The sequence below is a fragment of the Thunnus albacares genome, chromosome 11 (assembly GCF_914725855.1).
Source record: "Thunnus albacares chromosome 11, fThuAlb1.1, whole genome shotgun sequence".
NCBI lineage: Eukaryota > Metazoa > Chordata > Actinopteri > Scombriformes > Scombridae > Thunnus > Thunnus albacares.
In genome coordinates, this window is record NC_058116.1 from 5,653,533 (window position 1) to 5,677,525 (window position 23,993).

General features: G+C 40.6%; 1 protein-coding gene across 4 annotated transcripts in view; it reads right to left on the bottom strand.

The window, feature by feature from the left end:
- man1a2 (mannosidase, alpha, class 1A, member 2) overlaps positions 1-23,993 on the bottom strand; it is a 148,126-nt gene that overhangs the window by 70,434 nt on the left and 53,699 nt on the right. For all 4 annotated transcript variants that reach the window (XM_044365186.1, XM_044365183.1, XM_044365184.1 and 1 more), the window contains one exon: positions 19,986-20,082. In XM_044365186.1, coding sequence (XP_044221121.1) covers positions 19,986-20,082 — 97 coding nt within the window. The remainder of the gene's footprint in view (positions 1-19,985; positions 20,083-23,993) is intronic.

Here is a 23,993-nt window from a genome sequence, read left to right on the forward strand (position 1 = left end):
ATTGATCAACCACCCCCATAAAGCCTAGCAAATATATTATAGTTATTTTGTGCACCGCAGAAATAATAATCTTACTTATTGTCACTTTAAGCGACTCATCAAGTACTGTTGGTGCTACTCACTGTTGTATTTCACAGTTAATACTGCTCATCAATATAATACTACACAGGTCAGCAAGTTTGAACTCCAGTTTTGGGACTGCTATCTCAGAATAATGCAAAGCCATTACTCTTGTGCTTTTTAAACTCCAGGTGTTGAAAGCGCTATCACAATCACATTCCCTGAGGACAGGAGATTTGATCATTTTACACACCCAAACACCAAGTCAGTCAGTCTTTATCCTCTCCAGCCAGCAGGAGAGACACTCCCAGCTGCACTTGGATTTTAGGACTGAACTAATACCATGATGCACACTTTTTATTTCTCTGACTGTGCAGATTTGACCGAGTCAATGCATCGGTTTGAGGCGCCAACTCCGTTGACTGTGAATATCCTGAGTCAGGGACAGCCCTAATGGTGAATGTTAATAATTACAGTTTCCTGCTTTAAGAGCTGATATATTTTCATTATACGTTATCATTTTGCACCGCTGATCTCACCCTAGTTGTGAATATCTACATGTGTCTGGTCTCCATATTAGTGTTAACACTACTGCGGCAGATAACGTCATGTCAAGATATACAGTTATGCTAATGAGATAGATAATTAAAGAGAGATACTCATCTCATTTCTGCAGGTGTTTTGACAGTCAGGAATGTTATCTGCATTTAGAAAAGCCAAGATTTCTCAGTTCAGTTCTGACCGGTTAACAGTTAAAGTTAATGTTGTGTTGCACAACAGTCTATTACACAAAGATGTTATAAATTATAAGTACTCCAATATTAAATCAATGTTCTTTTCTCATTTTAAATAAAATAAGGGCTGCATCCTGAAATAAAGTGGATTGATCATATTGGGCTCTTAGATCATTTTTTCCTGTGCTTTCAGTTCAGATTTGAGTGGTCTCAGAGCATATGAGACAAACTGCTTTTGGGCTCTGAGCGCTTCCAAAGCGTGGGTGACCTACGCTCCACCATGTACCTGAACACCTCCTGTGTAGAAACTAGCTGCTGATCTGCTCAACGTGCTGCTAACGCTATGCTTTCTGTCTAGACACAAGGTCGTAGAGTCCATTCTTGATTAAAATTTCTGTTTTTGCTGTCTACTTTTTCCTTTTCAGAGAACTTTTTTCTGACTCTTGTCACGCCTCGTCTCTGCTCTCTCCCTGACACGCTGGAGTCGATCGGCAGAGCCCTGAAGCTCCACCCTGCCCCCTGCACAGAGCGGAGCAGCTTGCTGATCTCTGGTTTATTCAAAGTTTATTAATATTAAAACGTACTGCGTGTCCAAACTGCACCAAATTTGACACTGCACTTCCTTGGGTCCCCAGCCATACACCTGCCAAGTGTTAAGTTGATCAGATGAACGGTTGTGGAGATACGCAAAATACAGACAGAGATACAGAGATTCCTTCCTTTAGTAGAGAGATGTCAACATAGTTGCCTTCACATAAAAAGAAACAACTGCATGCCTATAAGCACTCAGGACTAACAGCAGAGTCAAGGAAATCTCATTAATATGTAAAACAATGCAGCAAGGTGTTCTAAGATCTCATCAGATCATCTTGATCCCCCTCTACTACTGCTCGCTGTATTCAGTCCAGCTCAATGCACATACATTAACAACATATTCCTGTGATTAAAGTCAGTGGCACTGCCCTTTAAATCCTTGCTCATTTCGTATCAGCTACAGCGTGTGCTGCTGGAATTCCTGAGCCTCCCCACTGTCCCTTCTTATCTGTGACTCCATTCAAAAGGAGAGAGTCTGGCTTCATGCAGGAGCTGCAGTGTTATAATCATTATAGACAGGAACCTCTAAATCACTCTAAAAATACACTGCAGTCAGGCAGGCAGGGCTGATAGCAAGATGCCCTGGCCGCCTGCCGGATCTTGACAGATTGGCCCGACTGTTGGTGAAGCAGAGCCCCTCTGCTGCACCCAACAACCCCCATCTCCCTCCCTTCTGTCACTTTCATCACCTACAGGTATGCTCTAGGCAGTCATAGCAATGTGACGCCGTTGAGGCAAAGATAGAGGCCTGTCAAATTTCTTGAGTGAGAGAATATTCCTTTGATGTCAAGGTTTTGTATAACAGCTCCTGAATACAATGCTTCTTCTGTGTTTGCAACAATGATACACCAGAGTGGGAAATCAACATCGCTTCTGTGAAAAAAAATGGAAATGTGATTTAACCCACAGATGGCAGCTTCACACTATTGGCATTTTAGCCATGTTTCCTTCTAAAATACCAGGAGGTGCAATCCTAATTATTTTGGATTTATTTATATACCTCAGCAGGCAGTCTCAATGACATTATAAGCAAATTTACAATAAGCAACCTAGCCCTACTCTGTTATGGCTGGTATTATATCATATAAACAACTCTGATGAAAAAGAAAAAAATCTTTCTTGTGAATGCAAACAGTATAATCTAGGAATATATAATTTAATATATTATCACTTATTCACATACATGTGGATGACGGTCACTGCAACTATCCATTTTGTAGTTGCTCAACCTGAGCAGGGCTTTAACACAAACTTAAAAATACTACAGAGAATATAATGGTCTGATATGTGCATTGGATGCCATTATTAATACAAGAGGGGTTACCTGTATCTAGGTCTCATAATTCAATATCCCAGACTGTGACCTTAAACTACTGTTTTCTTCTGCTGTGCTGAAACATTACAACAACAGAACCTTTTCTGCTGCATTACATGTTCCTCAGTTGAATTAAAATAAAGTTTTAAAGCTGTCCTATAATATCTTCTATGTATTGCTTCACACCGTCTATGTTGTTTGGGTTAATGTTAGATGTTTTAAAGCAATAGTTTCACATTTTTTGAAATACGCTTACTCTGAATTGGTGATGAGGTAAGAGATCTTGGTCAAATGCATTTTGAATGTGGGAGAAAACCTGCAATCATCACATGTAGTAACTGTCATTTGCATTACTTTTTTAGATGTGCTTTTATAGAACTTACCTCAACAATGATTATTGATTCATTATAACATCAGTATAATATAATAATTATGTAACATGTCCCCTAAATGATTAAGCAAGTAATACTTCCATACCTAATAATCCTGTGTGGTGGATCATACAAGGACCCTGAGTGAGGTTGTACAGATAAAATTATTTACATGTAGTGTCTCAGATAAAGTTATGAGATTTTTATAGACTATATATACTAAAAGTTATGTAATCTCATCAAAAATGACAATTAACCTCCAAGTCAAACTGAAATCATGTTTAATCATCCCTCTTTGCAGTCAAAAACAAACAACATGTTTTTGAAATCTAATGTTAATAGTTTTGTATTATTAAAGTGAAACAAAGAGGTCTTTGGTTCCTGGTATTACATTGTACAGAATAAAGATATAGTAAACAGATAAAGTAAACAAACTGCTGTAGCTACAAGTCATGGACAGACAGTGTTTCACTTACAGGGATTTTAAAAGCAAAGACAAAACCAGCATCGAACTGGACTGAAGTGACATTTGCAGGTATGTTTACATGCTTTTTAACGTTCTGCAGCTAAGCAGCTAATTAGCTATCTAGCCTGCTACCTGATGTTAGCAGTGCACTTTTCCCCGGTGAATGTTTCTTTGGTGGCTAATTTAACAAGCTACAGTGCAGGACAAGCTTTGTGTTTATGTTTGTAGATTAGATAAGAAGGAGACTTTAGCAGGAAAGCTTATGTGGGTTGTGGTTCAGAGTCTGTGGCTCTTGTGTAGCAGGATGCTATCGGGCTCAGTGTGACCATCTACTCTGCCTATGAAAGAACACCATTTACTGTATCGAAATATGGTCTCCCTTTACCTAAGCAGAAAATGTAATGGTATTTAATTGAAATAATGTAAAACTAGGGGGTACCATTATGAATTCAAAGAGTCCTAAATCTCCCCCTTTTGGTATCAGATTTTTTTCTCAAAGAAGAACACAGGACAAGTGATTTACAGAGCAGATATGTACATTGTAGTAAACCAAAAAAAGTTTCAGTTGGACTCACTAATTTATGTTTGTGCTCCAGCTAGGGATGTCAATGGTTAACCATTATGGTTAACCACGGAGAATATTTTTGACTGGTTATGCATGTTGGTCCATAGGTTAATTTGCATACGCACTCTGCTAATGGCTTCGCTGATAGCTAGCAGTCTGAGGTAAAAAAAGAAAGGCCCTAAATGAAGCTTGGTGTGGGACCATTTCCTCCAGTAAGGCAACAAAGTCAAATGTAAATTGTGTGATGCTACTCTTCAGTTTAGTAGCAGTACTAACATTATGCAGTACCACATTAAGAACAAGCACCTGGCTGCCATGTTCGAGGATGGCTCATAGTCACAGCCAAAGATCACGTCGATGCTAGCCGTGGGGGAAAAGTGTGATGCTCGCCGGTCCAAGGCCATCACGCAGTTGATGTACCGAATGATTGAGACCGATATGCTGCCATGTGCCCCAGTACATTATGCCATCAAGAGCAACTGTGACTTTGTGGCATTGAAAACACTTTGAGAAGAAGAGGGATGATTCAAGCTAGCCAGGGCAGACAAGCTAGCTCTGACCACTGGCTGCTGGACAGCTTTCACAAATGAAAGCTACATCACAACTTTTCTAAAAAATTAAATGGTTAGTTGCTGATAATGGGTGTAAGTCAATTGAAAAGCAAAATTATCCAGGACTGACATCCCTTGGTCCAGCCTACCTAGAATATTTCTCCTATCTGTAATTTCAGTCGAAACTTCAAATCAAAAAAAAAGAATTAAACTTGCAATTGACTTATCTTTGTCTGGTGTATGTTATCCCAACCTTGAGAATTTCAGTTTACTTTCATGTTTAGATATAACCTTGTGATCACACCTGAACAGTCTCCCCTCTCCATCTCCTTTCTGCTCCAACACACCCTCCATCTTTTCATCTGCTGCTCCCTCTTCTACCTAACCATCTGTTTGTTCTCATCCATCACTGTCTTACTGTGTTTTTCCTAATCTTTCCTTGATCGTTCTATTTAAACCCTGATGCACAAGTACACTTTTCACCCTTTAGGTGCCTTTCACTGCTGTCTTGTCAACCGGCTTTCTCAGAGCAGTGCTGAGTATTCTCCCCTTGCTAAATCTCCTTTTTTCCCTTGTTAATCTGGCGCCGTCCTGCCTTTACCTGTTGTCAGTTTTCATATCTCTGCTTGTATTGTTTCTCTGTCGGTCTTGTCAACACAACACTGTCTGTTGCTGTCAGTTTCCGCCGTCCTCCCTTCATTTCCGTGCTGCGCAGCCTTTCAAATGATGCCAACAGCATCAAATGAAGCTGAATTGGCACTTCCAAGAAGTAGGTTTAGGGATGCCAGGCACTGCTTATCTGAGACAAATTGGCCAGGAAGAGGTTTATTTATTTGGGGAATTATCGCCACAGCCTCATGCACACACAGACTCCATCAGCTGAATACTCACACACACACACACACACACACACAGTCTAACTCTCTTCTTCTCTCAGCACAGATACATGTACACTCCCCTTTCTACCTAACTCGACTGAACTCTCACTGCACCCTCTCCAACTTCCTCTATCTATCATCACAATCTCACACACCTCTCTCTCCTTCTCCTCTTCCATTATCTCTCTCTTTCAAACACTCGCGCTCCCTCGCTCGGTCACTGTGCCAGTTTCATTAGCCGACAGGTTTCGGAGTTCTCCAGTATGAATTCACACGAGGCAGGAAAATGTGATGTCATTATTCAGTCTCCTCTCTCTCTGTCTTATAAACTGTCAGCTCTGGGAGACTGGGAGATGATGGAAAGCTCAGATGTGTGTGTGTGTGTGTGTGTGTGTGTGTGTGCGTCAGAGAATGGCGAGCATGCATAGGTACCACTAGAGGTAAGTAAGAAAATAGTTAAGTAATCTGGGTAAACTGGCCCTTTAAATGGTTACATGATACACCACTCTTAAGCAGGGAACCTTCGTTTGGTTATCAAACAGTGGTCATAAAATTGGATGTAGCATCGATGCCAGTGCAGCTGTCATGCTTCTCCGCCAACTCAGCTGGTACAGATTATTGTTAACAATGAAGTGTGCTGGACAAAGCATGCAGTAATGACATTGTTTCTACATTACCTCACTAATTTAGGTATCTATTAGAAGCCAAAGTCAGCTGAAAAGAACAGTCACTCAATATATCAGTCAGGCTAAATAAGATCAAAAAGGTTAACTGTCATTATTAATAATAATGGACACAACTTCTATTTAAATAAGAAAGAATATCATGTTGTTTTGTACTTAGCCCCAGTATTTGAGGCTTTGTTCCACCATGTTAGTCCTTGTAACACTAAGGAGTTTACACTCAATGTCACAGCTCCCACTGATGGGGTTGAAGCTACAGAAGTTTTACTAAATTGTGTTGCTTCAACCCCATCTCCTCCTCCTCCTCCTCCTCCTCCTCTGTTGCTTCAGGTCCATCATGACATTTCAGCCTGTTTTGTAATGAGCCCAGCGGCAATAAACAAAGCCAAGACTTCTCCCCAAGCCAATTCAGACCAGTCTGGCTGGCAGTGAACAACTGGTTACCAACTTATTTGGCACCAGACCGAAACATCTGCTGTGTTCTGTTTTCTGCCTCACAGGGTTACTGGTCAGACTGGGCCTTCCACTCAACATGAGCTCCCTGACTAAAAACCCTAGCCCAAATGCCTGTCTTCAGGCCTGGTGCCAAAGGACCTCAGGAGGCACTGGTGTTGCTGTAAAGTCATTTGATGACATTCCGTTGTCTGTATAAAGAAAAGGAAATGAACAACAGTGCAGCAAGCTGTGATACGTGTAGCCTATATTAAAACTGTGTTTTATCAGACCCAATTACACAGAACAAAATCCACAGGCTGTACACACAGTGGGTAACTCCCTATAATACAGTATTGCTACAGGAATGCTTAGAGTGCACTGGCGATCCTATCATTATTCACTGTAGTCTACCTTAAATACATTGTAGGAAGAGACCTGCTGGCAGTATTTTCTTTTGTGATTTGTCCTGGTTTATTTTAGACAGAACAGCCGCTCAAATCGACAGTTCTTAACACCATTAGAGTCAATAGCCAAGTTTCCATCCAAATGTAGTGCTAATTAACCAAATTTCCAGAAAATCAAAAACAACAACAACAACAAAAATCCAATGAATGCATGTTTGCATCCACTTCTGTTAAGAGAATATTTGTAGTTGGGTCATCAAGATAAACAGCTGTTGGTGCTAATTTTCCAGTTGTGGGCCATTAATCCACTGCAGAGGAGGGCACAACAAGATGATGCAATTAAAAGAGCACCAGACAAACCTAGAATGGGAAAAGTAATGTAGAAAACATGATGCAAAGATAGTATTTTTGATATAGATGCACCAATCGATCGGCCACCGATCAAATACGGCTGGTTTTCAGCTGACTGGCAATGACCGGTGACTGGCCCTGATCAGTCTCATACATCCGATATTTTGCCGGTCAAATTTACACACATGTTCAACACATAGCCTCACAATGGTTCAAGTCACACACACAATGGCAGAGACAGTAATGTCACAGCAACACAAACACACACACATTAAAACTAGATGATGTGAACCACAGCAGAGACTGGCCGTTGACTGGTAATGTTACAGCATGTCTGCTGCAGTTTTTAAACTTATTTAAACATTAATTTACTGAACACGGTCTACATGCAGACCATCCTGGGTTTGCTCAAGATGGGACAGACGGTGAGCTGGTCCAGCCTAAACTAGCCTATTAGGGCTGTGTGATATGATGATATATATTGTGTGACGATAGAAAAACGTCTATCATTTCATATGATGCTCTATCGTTTATTTCGTTGTGATGCAAATCACACTCTTTATGGCAATATTTGTTGTCATTTGGAGTCTGTCCAACTTTTGCGTGGATTACATTGATAAATTACTCTTCTTGGCTTTTTACTCGTGAAGCTTTTATTGCACTTGCAGTAACGCAACAAGTTTAGTTGTTGTCAACTCTCCACTGCTGTCTGTCTCTGCTCTGCTGTGCTGTGCTGCACACAGAGGGCGCAGCCCCGCCAGAATGAGAAAGAGCAGAGAAAGGAGAGAAGCAGCAAGATGGCAACCATAAATAACAGCAAAATGCAGTAGAGACTGTCTTTTTTTAAGTTATTTACCAAATTTATGTGCACTCGTTTAATTTCAGCTCAGTGTGAGAGTCTCTCCTGGGTTTTTCTGTCATTTATGGTCACACTACTCTCCTCTGTTCTCTATGGTTCACTGTGGGTGGGGCTGAGCCCTCCGTGTGTGTGCGGCACACACAGTAGAGACAGTGAACCAGGTGAAGTCCTCGGCAACCTAACAAGTGTGGTTGACGACAACTACATTTTTACTTTCAAGACTGAGTGCTGAACGTCTCAAGCACGTTCAGAAATATATAAAAAATACCTGATAAACAACGTTGCTTCTGCTGCTTCTTCTGCACATAGATTCAACAAGCAGAAATACGGACAGCCATTGCAACCCACATTGTGGTTGGAAGTGGAACTATACCCGTAGTGATGAGAACTACCACAGAGAATGAATTGGAAAAAGTTTAGAGAGTTAAGCTCTATTCCCGTTCCTCACATGTGGGAACTTTGTATGTGTGTTCAAGAAATAGTGAAGCATGTGTCAGCAACAATCAACTTCCACTCAACTCAAAATTGTAATCTGCAGATATTCTGCATGTGAGGTGTTTAAGAAGCATGGGTAAATTGTAGTGTCTAGCAATAGCCTGCGTGTGAGGCGTTCAGGGAACATCGATAAATTGTAGAGTGTGCCAATAGCCTGCATCTCAGGCATTTAGGGATCATCAGTAAATTGGAGCGTCTACCAATAGTCTGCATGAGAGGCGTTTAGGGGATGGGCACAAGTCTCCCGTTTCGGACAGGCACATTTTGAACAGGAACTGCACTAGCGCCCCAAAAATCATCAACATAAAGGAGTTTAAATATGGAAAATATACAACAAAAACAGATTCTGCTCATTTCATTCCTGATGAAACACTTTATGAGAAGGCAGACAACAGCTGAGACAATCAAACCAGCTACACAAAGTTTGAATAAGGAAAATGAATCAGAAATGTTTTCTTCTCCATCACAGAATACAGCTGTTGTACACTTGAGCAAAGTATATGAAGGTTGCAACTATATTGGATTTACAGATTTTTTTTTTCTATCATCCTTGATATACCTTACTATGTCACGATATTTATTGATACGGTGATATAAAATGATACATAAAGTGATATATTATTCATATCCTTCACCCCTAACTGAGTAATATGTTCTCTTTTGGCCCTTGCACTGTTCTATGTGGCAACATCCCACCATGTGGCACTTCAGGGTTGACTATAAAATAAGGTATAAAATAATTGTGTATAGTATTTAAAGAAAGTTCAGTACTACTGTTATCACCCAAAAAAAAAAAAAAAAAAAAAATCACACATTTCTTCAAGGCAGCAATATCCTACAAGGACACAAAGAAAGTCAAATTCTACATGGGATCATTTTCATCATGTACGCTCTTCTCTAACTCTTTGTGAAAAGAAAAAGCCATCTAAATTATCCACCTGCCCAACTGTGACAGAGACATGGGCTTTGAGCTGGTAACTACGAGGGTAATTGCCTTCTTGTTTCCCTTTGTACACTGGGTTACTGCGATCTAGTCTTTGAAGTGTCCAATTTGTATCCCCTGTCTGCTTAGATTAAAATATCTAGTGCAAAATGTTAAAAGCACGTCTATGTAGCTGACAGATTAATAGAAAGAGTAACTTGAGCAAAGTCATTTGAGAGAACAGTGAAAGTGAAGATGTAAAGTGTGGGTGATGAAGTGGAGGGGAGGTAATGGGGATTCATGAACTCACCAACATAAGCCAGGGAAAGGTCAGCAAATCCTTCAAGACAGTATATACACTGAACCCTTCAGGGCCCGAACTACATCAACCAATCAGAGCCAAATAAACCGGACTCACAATGTTAAAAAACAACAATTTAGCAGGAATATTGCAGTTACAATTATAGAATTATTGTTTAAGAAGCACCTCATGATAATACTGCATGTGCATCTACAAATGTAACACGCATGGAAACAATAACATTGCATTAAAAACATATAGGCCAGCACTAATCTTGAACTTCCACAGTGGTAACAAACATGACACAGCTAAAAAGGACCCAACAGGTGAACAAGGGAATTCTTTTTTTTCACAACTTCCCTGCCACCAAAGCTCTCTGCACTTTGCTCCCATGAGTCTGTAACAGGCTTGTTATATCAGTAGAAAACCTCATAGTTTCAGACTTATGTAGAGCTGCTTTGTGGGTAATAGTTCCAAAGTGACTCATCCAATTATTCAGTGCCACTACTTTGTAGATTTCAGCCTTTATCATCATCTGGTCACATAGATGGTAGACATCAAAACTAATCTAAAGCCTGTGGGTACTAACTTACAAGGGAATTGTTTTTCATGAAACTTCCCACTTTTCCTACATAGTCTAAAAGGGCTTATGCACATTCCTGCTGGACTCAGCAGCAGGCAAATCCTCCTGTTTCCTGCTGTCCAATTTGGCAGCCGCAGCCCTGCTGAAAGTTTAATCTGAAAGGAAAGAGGGGAGTAAGGGAAGGCCAAGCCGAGGAGTTCTGAAGGAAATTTGACATCTTTGTCGGGAGCAGACTTCAGTTCTCTCCTCAGTCTCTTTTTGCACTGCAAATGTGCCGAGCAAAGTCCGCAAAGCTAGAAATAATGTAATAGGTTCACTGATGTAAACTGGAGAAACACCAAATTACTTTTAACAGTAGCAGATCTGAACTGAAGTGGGCTTCAAGGGTTCTGCTAACATGAAAAATACCATATAAATATTTGGCATTTTCATTTGATTATCAAAATAGTTGTAGATACATTTTCTGTCCATCAACTAATTGATTAATTGTTGCAGTTCTAGTTAATTAGCCAGCTAGATACAGCTGATAAAATCTTTCAAGTCAAGTCTTACTCATGCAGCCAAAAATCGCAAATTTCAAATGATTTGCCTTAGAAGGCTTAACAATCTGCACAACATATAACACCCTCTATCTTTAGACCGAACTTTGGATAAGGAGAAAATGCACAACAAGCCAGATATGCAATAGATGTTGTAAATGCAGTAATGATTGTTATAAAAACTGAGACGCCTGCTTTTGTCTACTGTCTGACATCAACTGTATACATGCAGTACTAGACTAGCAACAGGGCAGGGCTTAGTGAAGGGTTTCCTTCTCTTTATCTTCCCCAAGATCATCTTCTCTTTCTCTCATAAAGGAGGCAGCTTAGGGACCTCAGGCAGTCATTATAAAGTGATCATCAGTATAACCTCTCACCCCTACTGCCACATTCATCAAGACATTCAAGTCTACAAATCAGGAGAAGCAAAAAAAAAAAAAAAGAGTAAAAAGCTAAATTTGTGGTTCTTCCAAGTGCTTTATTGTTTTCAGTCGAGCATGTCGCATTGTATCTCATCCAACAAGGGAAATCATTGCATTCATTAAGCGGATATTAACCAGCGGAACGGAATTTTGCCATTACTTGTGAAAATGTAGATTTGTGTAATGGGAGATTTTAATCAGGGGGCTGACGGGGGAGCTGTTTTTATGAGCTTATGAAAATGAAGTAGATGAGGAAATGTTCCTGGGGTGGAGTTACTCTTTATCAAGCCAATATCCCCGAATGGTGTTGGAAAAAGGAATCACTTTAACTTTCATAGATCAGATGATCTAGATTAGATTATGGTAGATGGTAAACCTACCATTTCAGTTTTTATACATCAAAGAAAATAAACTAATTACTAGTATACAAAACTACTAAAGGCATAATTCCACTAATAGGAGATACAAGCTGTCAACTTGCTATCATTCTTTCAGTAGCATCCACATAAACCAAAACTTCCAACAGAAAATTGATTCCTGGCTCAGTCAAGTGACATACCAACAGTACAGTCAATGATTTTGAACACTTCTTTCAAGTCCACTTTGGCACTTTTTCCGACTTCCATTTGAGTAAAAGATGTTCAAGGCTTAGTCATTACTGAAATCAACTGTGATTAAAAGAAAATGTTCCTATTGATACTGCAAGGTGCTTTGTATAAAAGCATCCAGCTGACAGCATGCTGCATTTATAAAGTTCAAGATAATCACTGAGGAAATACTTTGATGTGAAATGCCTTGACATTTAACACGTTGAGCACTTTATATCACTATGGACCGATATACAGTACTTGATCTGATACATGTGAGCATTGGGGGGGTCTATATGGGAGCCCTCCCTCAGAATTTTTTTTTTTCCCCACAATTCTATGATATTCATGTATGAAAATTCACACATTTAAAACATAGTTTTGAGGATACATTGACCATTTGAATTCATATTTAAAGGAATAGTCTGTGATTTCTCTGAGACAGTGGCTGCCCCCTGTCTCTCTGTGCTGCCTGCATTGTGACCAGATATTTTACCAGAGGAACAATGACTGACCTTGATGATCATTTTCATTTGAATATTCTGATTTTATCACTAGTTTTATTTACTGCTGACATGTAGGCCTGGATTAAAACTAATGTTATCATGCTGTTTAGTCTCGCATTCCAATTTCTCACCTGATCATCTGTATCTGCATGTCCCTGCCTGACCACTGCTTTCAGCAGGCCTCTCCCAGATATCATTATTTTACCAGAAGAACAATGACTGACCTTGATGGTCATTTTAATGTGATACATTGAATACTCTGCTTGTATTAATTTTTATTTGCTTTAGTGTTATCATGCTGTTTAGCTAGCTATATAGTAAATGTAGAAAGAACAGTGTACAATATACAATAGCAACAGTTAGCTGAAACGTTAGCCATTGCCTTATCTACTAAGCTAATGTTACCTATTTAGGCATCTAGTTACATGTATATTTGTATATTGAGGGGACAGATTGGTATTTTCTTAGCATTGGGGGGGACATGACCTCCCCAAAAAATGTGTGGTTATGCTCATGCATTTAAACTTTCATGAATTTCACTGCGTTGCTAATTTGCAAATAAGCAGATAAGCAGGCACATCAGTGTCTCTGCAGACTCCATATTTTTCACTCACTTTTTTCCCCTCTGTCTTTTTTTTCTCACACTCTCTTTTTCTCCAACATAATAACTGCATTGGAGAGAGAAAATAATTCTTTCCATTCTACTCCAACTCACCCAGCCTTTCAAATTTTGTTTATTCACTTTTCTTCAGAGTCAGTGTCTGAATGCTTGGGTCTGATTAATATACTTAAACTGCGACCACCTTCAGAGCTTCAGAAGGGGGTTACAAACACACCATGCATGCCAGGAAAAATGCCACGATGCAACCGAGGCCACAGAAACCACAGAGACATTACTGGATGGGACGATGCTTTCATGTTCCATACATCATATGAACATGCAGCAGATGATGAAGATGCTTACAGTAAACACCCTTGATATTAGAATCCAAAATAATGAAACAAACTGTTGCTACCATAAAGTGGGATTGATATGGCCCTGCATTAGTTCTCCCAGTCTATCCTGCTGGTCAGTTCAGACAGCAACATGGTGGTGCATGACCATACACAAGGCATTAGTTTATGGCACTATATTTAGATCCTGAATTCTGGATTGCATATAACTACACATGAATATGTCATTTGTGTTGTTTCGCTCTGCCATGCCTGACTACTTGGTCTTCACCCATGGGTGCATTGCCATGGTGCCGCTATGCAACCTTTTTCCAGGGTGAAATGTGCCGTTTCGCTCTGGGAGCCAATCATGTGAAGACATGACCTAGATGCTGTGGAAAAAAAAAAAAGCATAACTGCATGGCTGTGAGCAAGACTGGACTTCTGGCTCCATGGTTATCACAGTATCCACAGAAACCCTGCAGAACTAATAGCTCCACAGAAGATTACACTCCTCACTGTCTATTGATTAGAAAAGCTGGAAATCAAAGCAGTGTTTGATCTCATATTGTGGTTTGATGGGATTCTGGATGACACATTATCCCAAACATAATCTATATTGAGCTGCCTCCTTTGACCACAAGAGCAACAAGTTTTCTAGATTGTCAGACAGAGGAAAATTCTTGCTCAAAAATATTGACTCGAACATTTTTTAACATTATTTCTGCTTTGGTCCAACATGATGAGTTTGATGGTTTTACTGTGATTTTGAAACAATATGTTCTTGTTAGTTAATATGTTAGATAACTTATGTGAAAAGAAAGACATTTAAATTGCACAATAAGTTGCAGCAAGGAAAGACAGTGTTTCCCCTATATTCATTCTGCACACTGGCGCTGCAACATTATGAGCACCGCTGCTAAAATTTCACATGATCATAAATATCAATGGGCTACTAATGATTTTCATTCACAAACTGGATGAGCACAATAACATCCTATGTTACCGTGGAATTGTTTGAGTTATCCTCCGTCTCCTCATTCTTCAAAGGACATCTATGTGAAAGGTACTGTTATAAGAGTAGCGGAGCTGCTTTAAGGAATAGGGCAGTATGTGATGTGTGTGCGTAGTGAGTGTGTGGTTGGGCAAGTGGCAGAAAAGTGATGGTGAATGTGAGCGGAGCAGAGGAAAAGGTTAGCAGTAAATTGCCAATATGGCAGTAAATGTACAGTACAGATTACAGTGCTTCAGTTAATAAATGCTGCAGCTTCTCAAGACCAAGAAAAGACTCATCTATTGAAGGAGGTGACAATGCATTATCCTAACCTGACCAGGCTCACTTCAGGTGGACTAACTTTTACGGTGGACCAGCAATTCTCATTTTAATGTCAATCTCAGCCACTCTTAACCAGAGAACAGAGAAATGTCTGGCTGCTGAGTGCCTTCCAAGTTTTTGATCAGCCACCCCCCGCCGCCCCAAAGCAGTCAACTGAAGGACTTGACTTTACAACAGCATGTTTATGTTACTTGAAACTGAGTGGCCTGCCAGGCCGAAAAATATTTTTTTAAATGCTGAAAATATCGCGAAATATCCATTCATTTGGAAATGTACAGTACAGACTACAGTGTGTCAGTTAATAAATGCTGCAGCTTGTCAAGACCAAGAAAAGTCACATCTGTTGTTTCCCCAGCTGCTGGAAAAGTGAAGTGGGTTAGCTCCGAAGTTAGCAACAATGGGTTAGCCTAACCTGACGATGCTAAACAGAGAAATAGAGAAGGTGAAATGTGTGGCTGCTAATCACCACCACCACCAACACCCACCACCCCCCACCCCCCACCAGGCCAAGCCACTCAACCTAGGGGAAACACTGATATCTATGGGCAACATGGTGCACAAACAACCAAAGTAATCTCATAATGGACAAAGTGTGTGCCATGAATAATGAGTAAACTCTGGTAAGAGAGAGGCTAGGTGTCCAAACTTCATCCCAGTTTTACGTCATCTCCATCGCCTCCTACCTAACAGGCCTCTAGCAACTGCATGCCTGAGGCAGGCTGTAATATCACTTACTGAGAGCATGTCGAGCTGCCAGTGGGAAAAAGCCATGTAGCCGAAAAGTGAGAGATTCTCCCCTTGCAAGGTTAGATTAAAATCATCAGACAGCCGGCTTTCGGAGAACCAATAAAGCAATAACAGTCACTAGGCAGAGTACACAGGGCAGGCCTCCGACCCATCAGTGGATTCCCTCGTGCTGACAGACAAGATTAAATCCACTGAAATGACTCCAATAAGGTCACCCGAAGCCACATGGATGAAATCCATTGAGATTATAGAGAAGCAACTCAGGTAACTGACAACACTCCTGATCTTCTATTGTTGGCTGAAAAATATTTTTTAAGCAGAGCCTCAAGCCACCCTCCAACCACCGAATGATGAAACTGCAGGCAGGACTCCCAATCATTTCTGTAACTTTCCGAGACCTAGCTCTCTTTTTTCATTTGTTACACAACAATTTCTGTCACTTTTCACGTGTACAATTGAGTACAACACTATGAATGTCTGAAAATGCGTGCCATTGTCCCATATTTAACAATTATAATGCCCCCTCTCTCTGTGACACTCGGCTTTTCACTCCACCTTTGAATGTGGCCATTCCGAACTATTATAAACACTTTTGATTTCCTATGTGGTCGGACAACTCTTCGCACAAGCTAGTTCTTTTTCTAGCCTGTGTGTTTATGTGAATATGTGAGTGAGTGAGTGAGTGAATGAATGAGTATTAGGGTTTTTCCACTGGCACATTTCACCGCGCTGATGCAAACCATGCCACGTTGATTTGCGTTTCCATTACCACTTTAAACGCACTGAGTTGTGCCAAGTCGTGCCCGAGATGGACCATCTCCGGATTCGGGTCAAAGCACGCCCGACTCACCTCCAAGCAGGTTGGGGTGATGTCTCACCACCGGCAGCCAAACCGTGACAACCCCCCTTCTCCTGCTTATCCCCCTCAAACAAGCCTGTGTTGCGAGACTCAGCTCATGTCTGTGCTGGAGACCAGAGAGAAAGCTGTTTTTTAAAGTCTGTGTGTTCAGCTCTCAGTACTTTTATAGCTTCTACCTGAATCTCTGTGTTTTGAAGTTTAGTTTCTCTCCTGCACCCATTTGTACTTTCAGATATCTATTTTATTTTACCGTTTCCTGACCGCTTTCAGCCATATCAGAGCAGTGTTAAGTTACTGCTAATGAAAACACATTTCCAGCTGCTGATGCTTCATATTAAAAGCTTTTAAATAACAAAATGACGGGGGATTTTTATTGTGAAGAATTTATAGGAAATGAAATGTGTTTATCCGCCATTTTACAGCCTCGACTTTGACCACTAGTCACGGCCATGATGTAAACAGCCCACTGCTTTCGACTCAAGACAAGCGTGTCATCAGCTAAAGACACACCATCAAGGGGGGTAGCCCTGTTGTAATGGATATGCAAATCCCTGCTGTGCTGGGCTGAGCTAACGCGCCAAGTCAAACTGAGTCAAGCCAAGCCGGCACATGTGTATGGAAAAAGCCTATATGAGCGTAAGGTAGCTTGCCGGCTGTGTCTGACACTGCTGCTTGAACTGTGCCTTTTCCTAACCAAGCTTGAACTGTGCTTCCTTTACAAGGCCCTGCGTTGTCCTTGCATGAACCGCTTACCCTTGAGACAAAGGCTGTGTTTGTATCTGCGCTCAAAATCAGCTCTACTCACTCTCCACAGAAAATAAGAAAAAAGAAAAAAGACAAAACAGGGCCAGGCACTGAACTTAAGGTTACCCGAGCCTGGTGTCACAATAAGAGTCCCGGTCCTCTTGTTACCATTCTGCCTTTCCTCTTCTCTTTGGACAGATTAACGCTGAGCTGTAAGGCGTGGAGTAAGCACACACACACACAGTTGTACTCTTTGTTTCTTTAACAACCGCATTAGAAGACATGTTTAATAGAGGCAAATGATATGCAAACTGCTGTGTATATATAATGCTTGTGTCAGGCTGGAAGACTGCTCCAGTCTGACCTGATGCAAGACAATACTGTACAAACTTGGTCAGCAATGGGAAATCATACCATATTTCCTTTCAGTCCCTGAAGTCAGTTTCATAACTCAAGTGAAAATGAGAGTGAAAATGTTTGTCTTGGATTGGCTTTACCATCCCAATGTCTTCCTGTAGGGTCCACTTTAAAATGACATCAAAGTGATTTAAATCCGCAATTTACAGTCGATCACAAACCCTGTTTTCATCCAATCTCCCAGCCTTCGTGCATGTGCGTGTCCCTTTGGTGCAACCTGTCAGTGCTCCCCGTAGTTACAGCGACAGTCTGCTATATCTCCAATATATTGCTTTCTCTCTTATGTGCTGCTTTCTCTTTCAAACACACAGACATATTACACATGTAATCAATGTAGCCAAGCTCTGTAGGAGGACAAGATATGCCTCATCAATAACAGTAGTGTGTTTTGTGAAGAGTTTGAGGCTTGATTCTTTGCCTCCTGCTTTACTTGTGCTTTACTGGCTGTCCTGTGACTAATAACCTGCAGATACCCAGACTCAACCATTACAAGGAGACAAGAGAGAACACACACACACACACACACACTAGAACACCAACAAATGGAAACACACACACACACGCACACACACACACACACACAAGCAGCATCTATCTACCATTTAGCAGCAGCTCATAAAATAACACAGGCGCCTCTGGCCAATTTGCCAGACGGAACATTCCAATTTGACACAAAAGCCTCATAAGCATGCATCCTCACACCACACAAACACACATCCAGCAACCTAAGGCGCAAACAAAGATCCAGAAAGCTAGGAAAACACACAAGTCGAACTGACAACTCGTAAACATGAAGAAGCACACAGCAACATCTTCACAAGCATAAATCCACATTAAGCAAAGACCAATATGGTGTTTTTGACATCAGCACCAAAGCTGATTATTCAGAATTTGAATTTCACATAACCAATACATCAATTTATATATATACTGTATGTACTGTGTTCTGCTATTCAATTTAGAAGCTGGATTATAGCTAGAAATCTGAGCGCACACAATAAAATCAAGCACACAGCCAATCTCTCCAACTCCTGCTTGCCAGGAAAGGTGTTTCTGGATATTTGTACAGCTTCCTTATCCACTCTGACAGCTACTAGACCACAGAGGAAGATATGCTAAGACCTGTCAAGAAGGCACCATAACAGAGTAGGCTAAGGAGAGGTGCAAGTGTGAAAACTTGTACCTCACCACTGCCAGTTGGTGGGTTTAAACGTGAAATAAAGGGGGGAGGCGGAGACGCTGGTGTTGTTTTGGATTTATGGTTTGTTGCAGTGTTCAAATACAGTGTTACATTTTCCTCAATACATATATACTCACCTATGTCTAAAATTTGATACATTTTTATTAGACATATGAAGTCTATTCATTTAGCCATTCAAATGTGCCTGACTGTTCTTGTAATCTCTTATTATAGTAAAAAAAAAAAAACTGTGTAAAACGTCACTGCCTGCCACATACATGCAGTCATGTGATCTATTGTTGATATAAAACATATTGTTTATAACAGCTGTATCGGTTAGCAACACTGTTGTTGTTCTGAGACTATACTACAACTTGCAAAGGTGAGAAAATTCTCCCGCTGCGACAAGTGCAATCCAAGCTGTGTGATCTGTGTTATCATGGAAGGCAGCTGCAGACCAAAAAACAGCCTCAAAAAACACAAATCACAGATGATGAGAGGCTGCACTGGATGGACCTGTCTATGGGGAAAAAAAGATCACTGCCAAAGGCAAAGCTTTTCTATAAAAAGCAAATTTCCCTTATGACTGGAGACTGACAGACCTCACAAAGTGTTTACTCCCACTGTGTAATCAAAATACAACATTTTACTATGTGATGGATTTATTCAGCGTGTTAACATGGGTATGTGATCATTTTAATTATAGCTATTAAAGTTGTTGCCTATGTATTAGGGACTAACACAGTATCATTGCATGCTTACAACACTGCTCTATAGTTTGACTAAATAACTGCTCCACAGATTCAAACACTGGATAAGGACTGCTGAAATATTAAGGATACTTCAAATACATTCTCAGACTTTCTTTTATCTGGCATTTCAGTGATTTGTGCTCTCTGCTTGCAGTTTCAGTGATCTTGTGCTTCTGTGCGTAAACACACTTACCAAAGTGATATGCATGTTGCCGGAGGCATCATCATATAACCTTGTCCAACAAGAGAAAAGACAGGCTGTCTGTGTTTGTGACTTGGTGTGAGCAAGATAGAGTGTGTGTGCAGTCATGCACACATCTGTTCGATTTATAACCATGTGAGCAAACTGCCAATGGGAACAGACAGCAGTGGGAGAAAGGGGTTCATCTGGCTTACCAAAGATATTTGTGGAATGTCCTTTCTTGGCGAGGGGCTTCAGCTCATTGTGACCCCAGCCGTACTGTCTGTAGCTGTCCCACGCATGCTTCATCATCTGGCAAAAAAATGACAACAAAACAGAAAATTAGAAGATGTGAAGTCTGACATTGACTTTGCATCCCAAGATTGTGATGTCACACCAAAAATCCTGCAATTCATGTCATTTTACCTCCAAATAAAATATCGGTATAGATGGCAGGATAAACGATGTTTCATTTTGCATTGTAATTTTTTTTAACAATGTGATGGTTGAAGATGATAAAGAAATTAACATGATACAGAATTCCTGGAAAAAAAAAAGAAAAAAAACTCCTTTGTTTAATTAATAGGACAATTCTCTGATCACCACAGCCCAGCCCACCACACACACACACACACACACGCACGCACACAAGCACACACACACACACACACAGCATCACTGGCAGTTTAGCAGGGCTAAAGGGAGGGTGTGACCCCAAAGACTTTAATCTGGAAGATGATGCCGACCAAATCAAACATCGTCCTTCCGCCCCCAGCGTGACGTAAAGACAAGCTAGTCTTCTACATTGAACGGTAGGTCCCTCCACACACATACAGACAAATTGAGGTTGTATTTTTAAGTGTTTTCTTCGTATTTTGCTTTAGTGCATTACTTTCTTGCCCCTCCATGTATCTATAGACATTTGTCTACCGGTCAGAATAAAATAAGATTCTATTCTTCATATGACCTTTGAAAGGAGGCTGCAAGAGATAGGCTCGGGGAAGGGGGACGAGGATAAAAAAAGAGCAAGAGATTGTGAGATGAGCCCTGACATGGGCTGATGCTGAGAAAAGGTGCTCCAGGGCAAGCAGAGCAGAAGACACAGCCGTGGAAGGAAGAAGTGCCAGCTTTTAACTGAATCACTGCTGCTCGCATTCAATTTCAAACATTTTTTACTCCTCCACAGCCCTTTCTCTAGTGGCATCGAAATCTCAGAGGGAAAGTACATTGCCTGTCTATGTGGTCACATCAGTCACTATCTGGTTCTGTGGACATCTGTTGATTTCTTTCTCTATATTGCTCTGTCTGTCTTCCTGCCAGATTTCCCATCTGTCTGAGCCTCTCTGTCTCTACATGTCTGTCAACATGTCATATCGCTTCCATGATGTCCTTGATGATGACAATGATGACGGTAGCTATTTTTAAGCCTTGTTTTCTGTGTCAAAATGTTTTTTTGTGTTTATATTAATGCTCCATTTTGTCATCACTATTTTGAGGGTCTAATATTGGAGGGTTTGTCCTCAGGTTTAACTTTGACCTTCGTAAAAGAGAGCACATGGGTGTAGACGCAAGTATATGATATAATGATGGATGAAATTTATTGTGTTTAGTGCAAAAACAGTCCTGCAATTATACAACGGAGCCCTGCTTCTTCACCTTTAAAGATCTGGTATTATGGCTTTTTTGACTAATTCTTATAAATACTGAGTCTATTTTAAACAATCTGTGACATTTAAGATTTAGTTTAAATGTCTATAAATCCATCTTTCCTTGCAGCCCAGATTCCTCTCTGTCCTAAGAGCTCAGTATAAGAGAAATATTGTGTGTGCTGCACCAGGTAGGATAGAAGAGACTAAATGAGTCATCAAAACATTGATGCTAGATAACTGCATCACATACCAGGAAGTAGCTTTGTGACATCTACTAATCAGAAACATTGTGCTTCTTGGCTACCAAGCCATGTCTGTTTCTCTACCTGCCAGCATGCCTGCCTGCCTCTCTGTGCCACCATGTGAGGATGAGTGTCCAGACTCTCCTCCATCCCTCTCTCTCTCTCTCTCTCTCTCCTTGGAGCAGCAGGCAGCCAAGCTAATAAAGACGAGAGGCCCAAGATTCATTGTGTTCTTGGCCTCGTGGCTTTCCATGACGCACTCCATGCACACACCATGGACTATAAATCAAATTAATACACACCGTGACATGGACACTTAAGTGTTGGCTGACTCCCTCTGATCTGTGTTGGTTGGATGCTTCATGAAATTTTGATTGGCCCATATGCCAAGGACAAACGCAACAGTGCAGGGTGCCTGACAATGTTGACAACCTGCTTATTTGAAAGGACCTTGGAATACTAATTGGACATTACGCTACAAAATTTTGTGATTGATTCTGACAGCTACCTCTTGCCATCACAGCATCTTGGGCGCCACAGGGAAAGGAGGGGGAAAATTTGTTTGCATTAGCCAAAGTGGCTAGTTCATTCCACAATTTGAACTGATCCTCATCAACATTGACTGTAGAAGTGGCTGCTGAGGTTGTTTAGAAAACATTATTGTAATCTCTGAAGAACAGTAAGTCTGCATCGATCAATATTTTTTACATCAACACTGAATCAACTGGCTCCAAGTCTGTGTAATATCAAATGGGTCACTAACAGTGCCAAAATCATAGACAATTATCACCCAACCGTTGTAGCCATCACTATTTTTTTTACAGCTAGAACTTTTGCTGTAAGGCTGAATCTGAGCAGGTATTAAATAATGCATCTTCTCGCTAAGCACTCTGAGATACGAGTCATAAATTACAGTGCTAACAAGGAGTTACCCTCAGACAAGTTTTCAACAGAAGTGATGACAATGAGGGAATGGTTCATGTATCACGTTATGAGTGGAGAAACATCTCAGAATGTGACACTAACACAGCAAGATTTTCCAGTAACATAAGGGTAATGGGACAGAGCACTGTGGCTACATTTTCTTTCAAGTGGCTTACATTAGGCTTACATTACCATGATGGCAAAAATAAAGAATCCCAAAACCACTATGTGGTAAAGCCCACACACACGGATATAAAGATCTAGATAGAACTACATGGTGCAAATATTCCTGGAAACAAATCTTAATATCTTGACTCAAAGCAATAGCAAATACTGAATTCTGAATGTTTCATTATCTTGAAATTACCTACCCTAACTGGCAGCATTATTTTGAGTGTTTGATTGAAGACATAATATTAGATTCAAGAACTTGTTGATATGAGTTGCATTCACAGTATGGGCATGGGCATTTGTATTGCTTTTGATTATGAATTTCAAAGCCTGTCTGCCTATTAAATCCTGTATAGCATGGAAAACTGACCTTTGGAAAAATTAAAACCCACATGAGACTGTGCAACCATCATTGTCCCCAATTTCATACAAGAAAAATGTCCCAAGTTAAGTACTTGAACTAAACCAGGAAGGATTTTTGCAGTTAATGAACCTTGTCCCACCCACATCATATCAAGGGTTCCCATCCTGCATCCCTTATGTTCACTTTGTGCTCCAATGGCTTCTCTGTCACTCTCAGCTGTTACTCCCAGTGAGTCCTAGTGATGTTATGTCCTCTTGTCAGTTAGTGCCCACTGTGAATTACTACATCTGAGACTATGGAGCATGACGGCAACCAGCAGCTTGTGGTGTAGGATGAAGAAGCCTGTTCAACCCTGACATTTCTCTAAAGTAATGCAGGAAGACTAACACAGTCTGTTCCTTTGCATGATTCATCATTTTTTTCTGTTGCAACTGCTTGGTAAGTTTGAGAGTCATCTGAAATCTTTTGATGATACATTTCTTTTATATTCACTTCCTTTAATACCTTCATAGTAATTAGTCAGCACAGTAAAATAGCCTTTTTACTTCCTAATCAGAACTCAACAAATTGCAATGGCATGGTCCCCTACATATTGTCAATACAAAGGACAGCCTTGTGTGCGTTTTCTTTAATTAAGTTTACAATGAGGATGCACAGCAATGGCGTTTTTGCCAATATCAATACTTAGATAGAGGTTTTTCATTTTATCCAAGTACCACCATGTGTGTCATTCCTCCACTGATTTTACCATTTTGTACTACAACAGTCTTTAACTTGGTGCAGTCTTAAAACCTCATTAGTACCTTTCCTGATTTACTAAACATGCCACTGCTTCCAAGTGTCTGCAATCCCTGAAGAAAGAACTACTTTAAA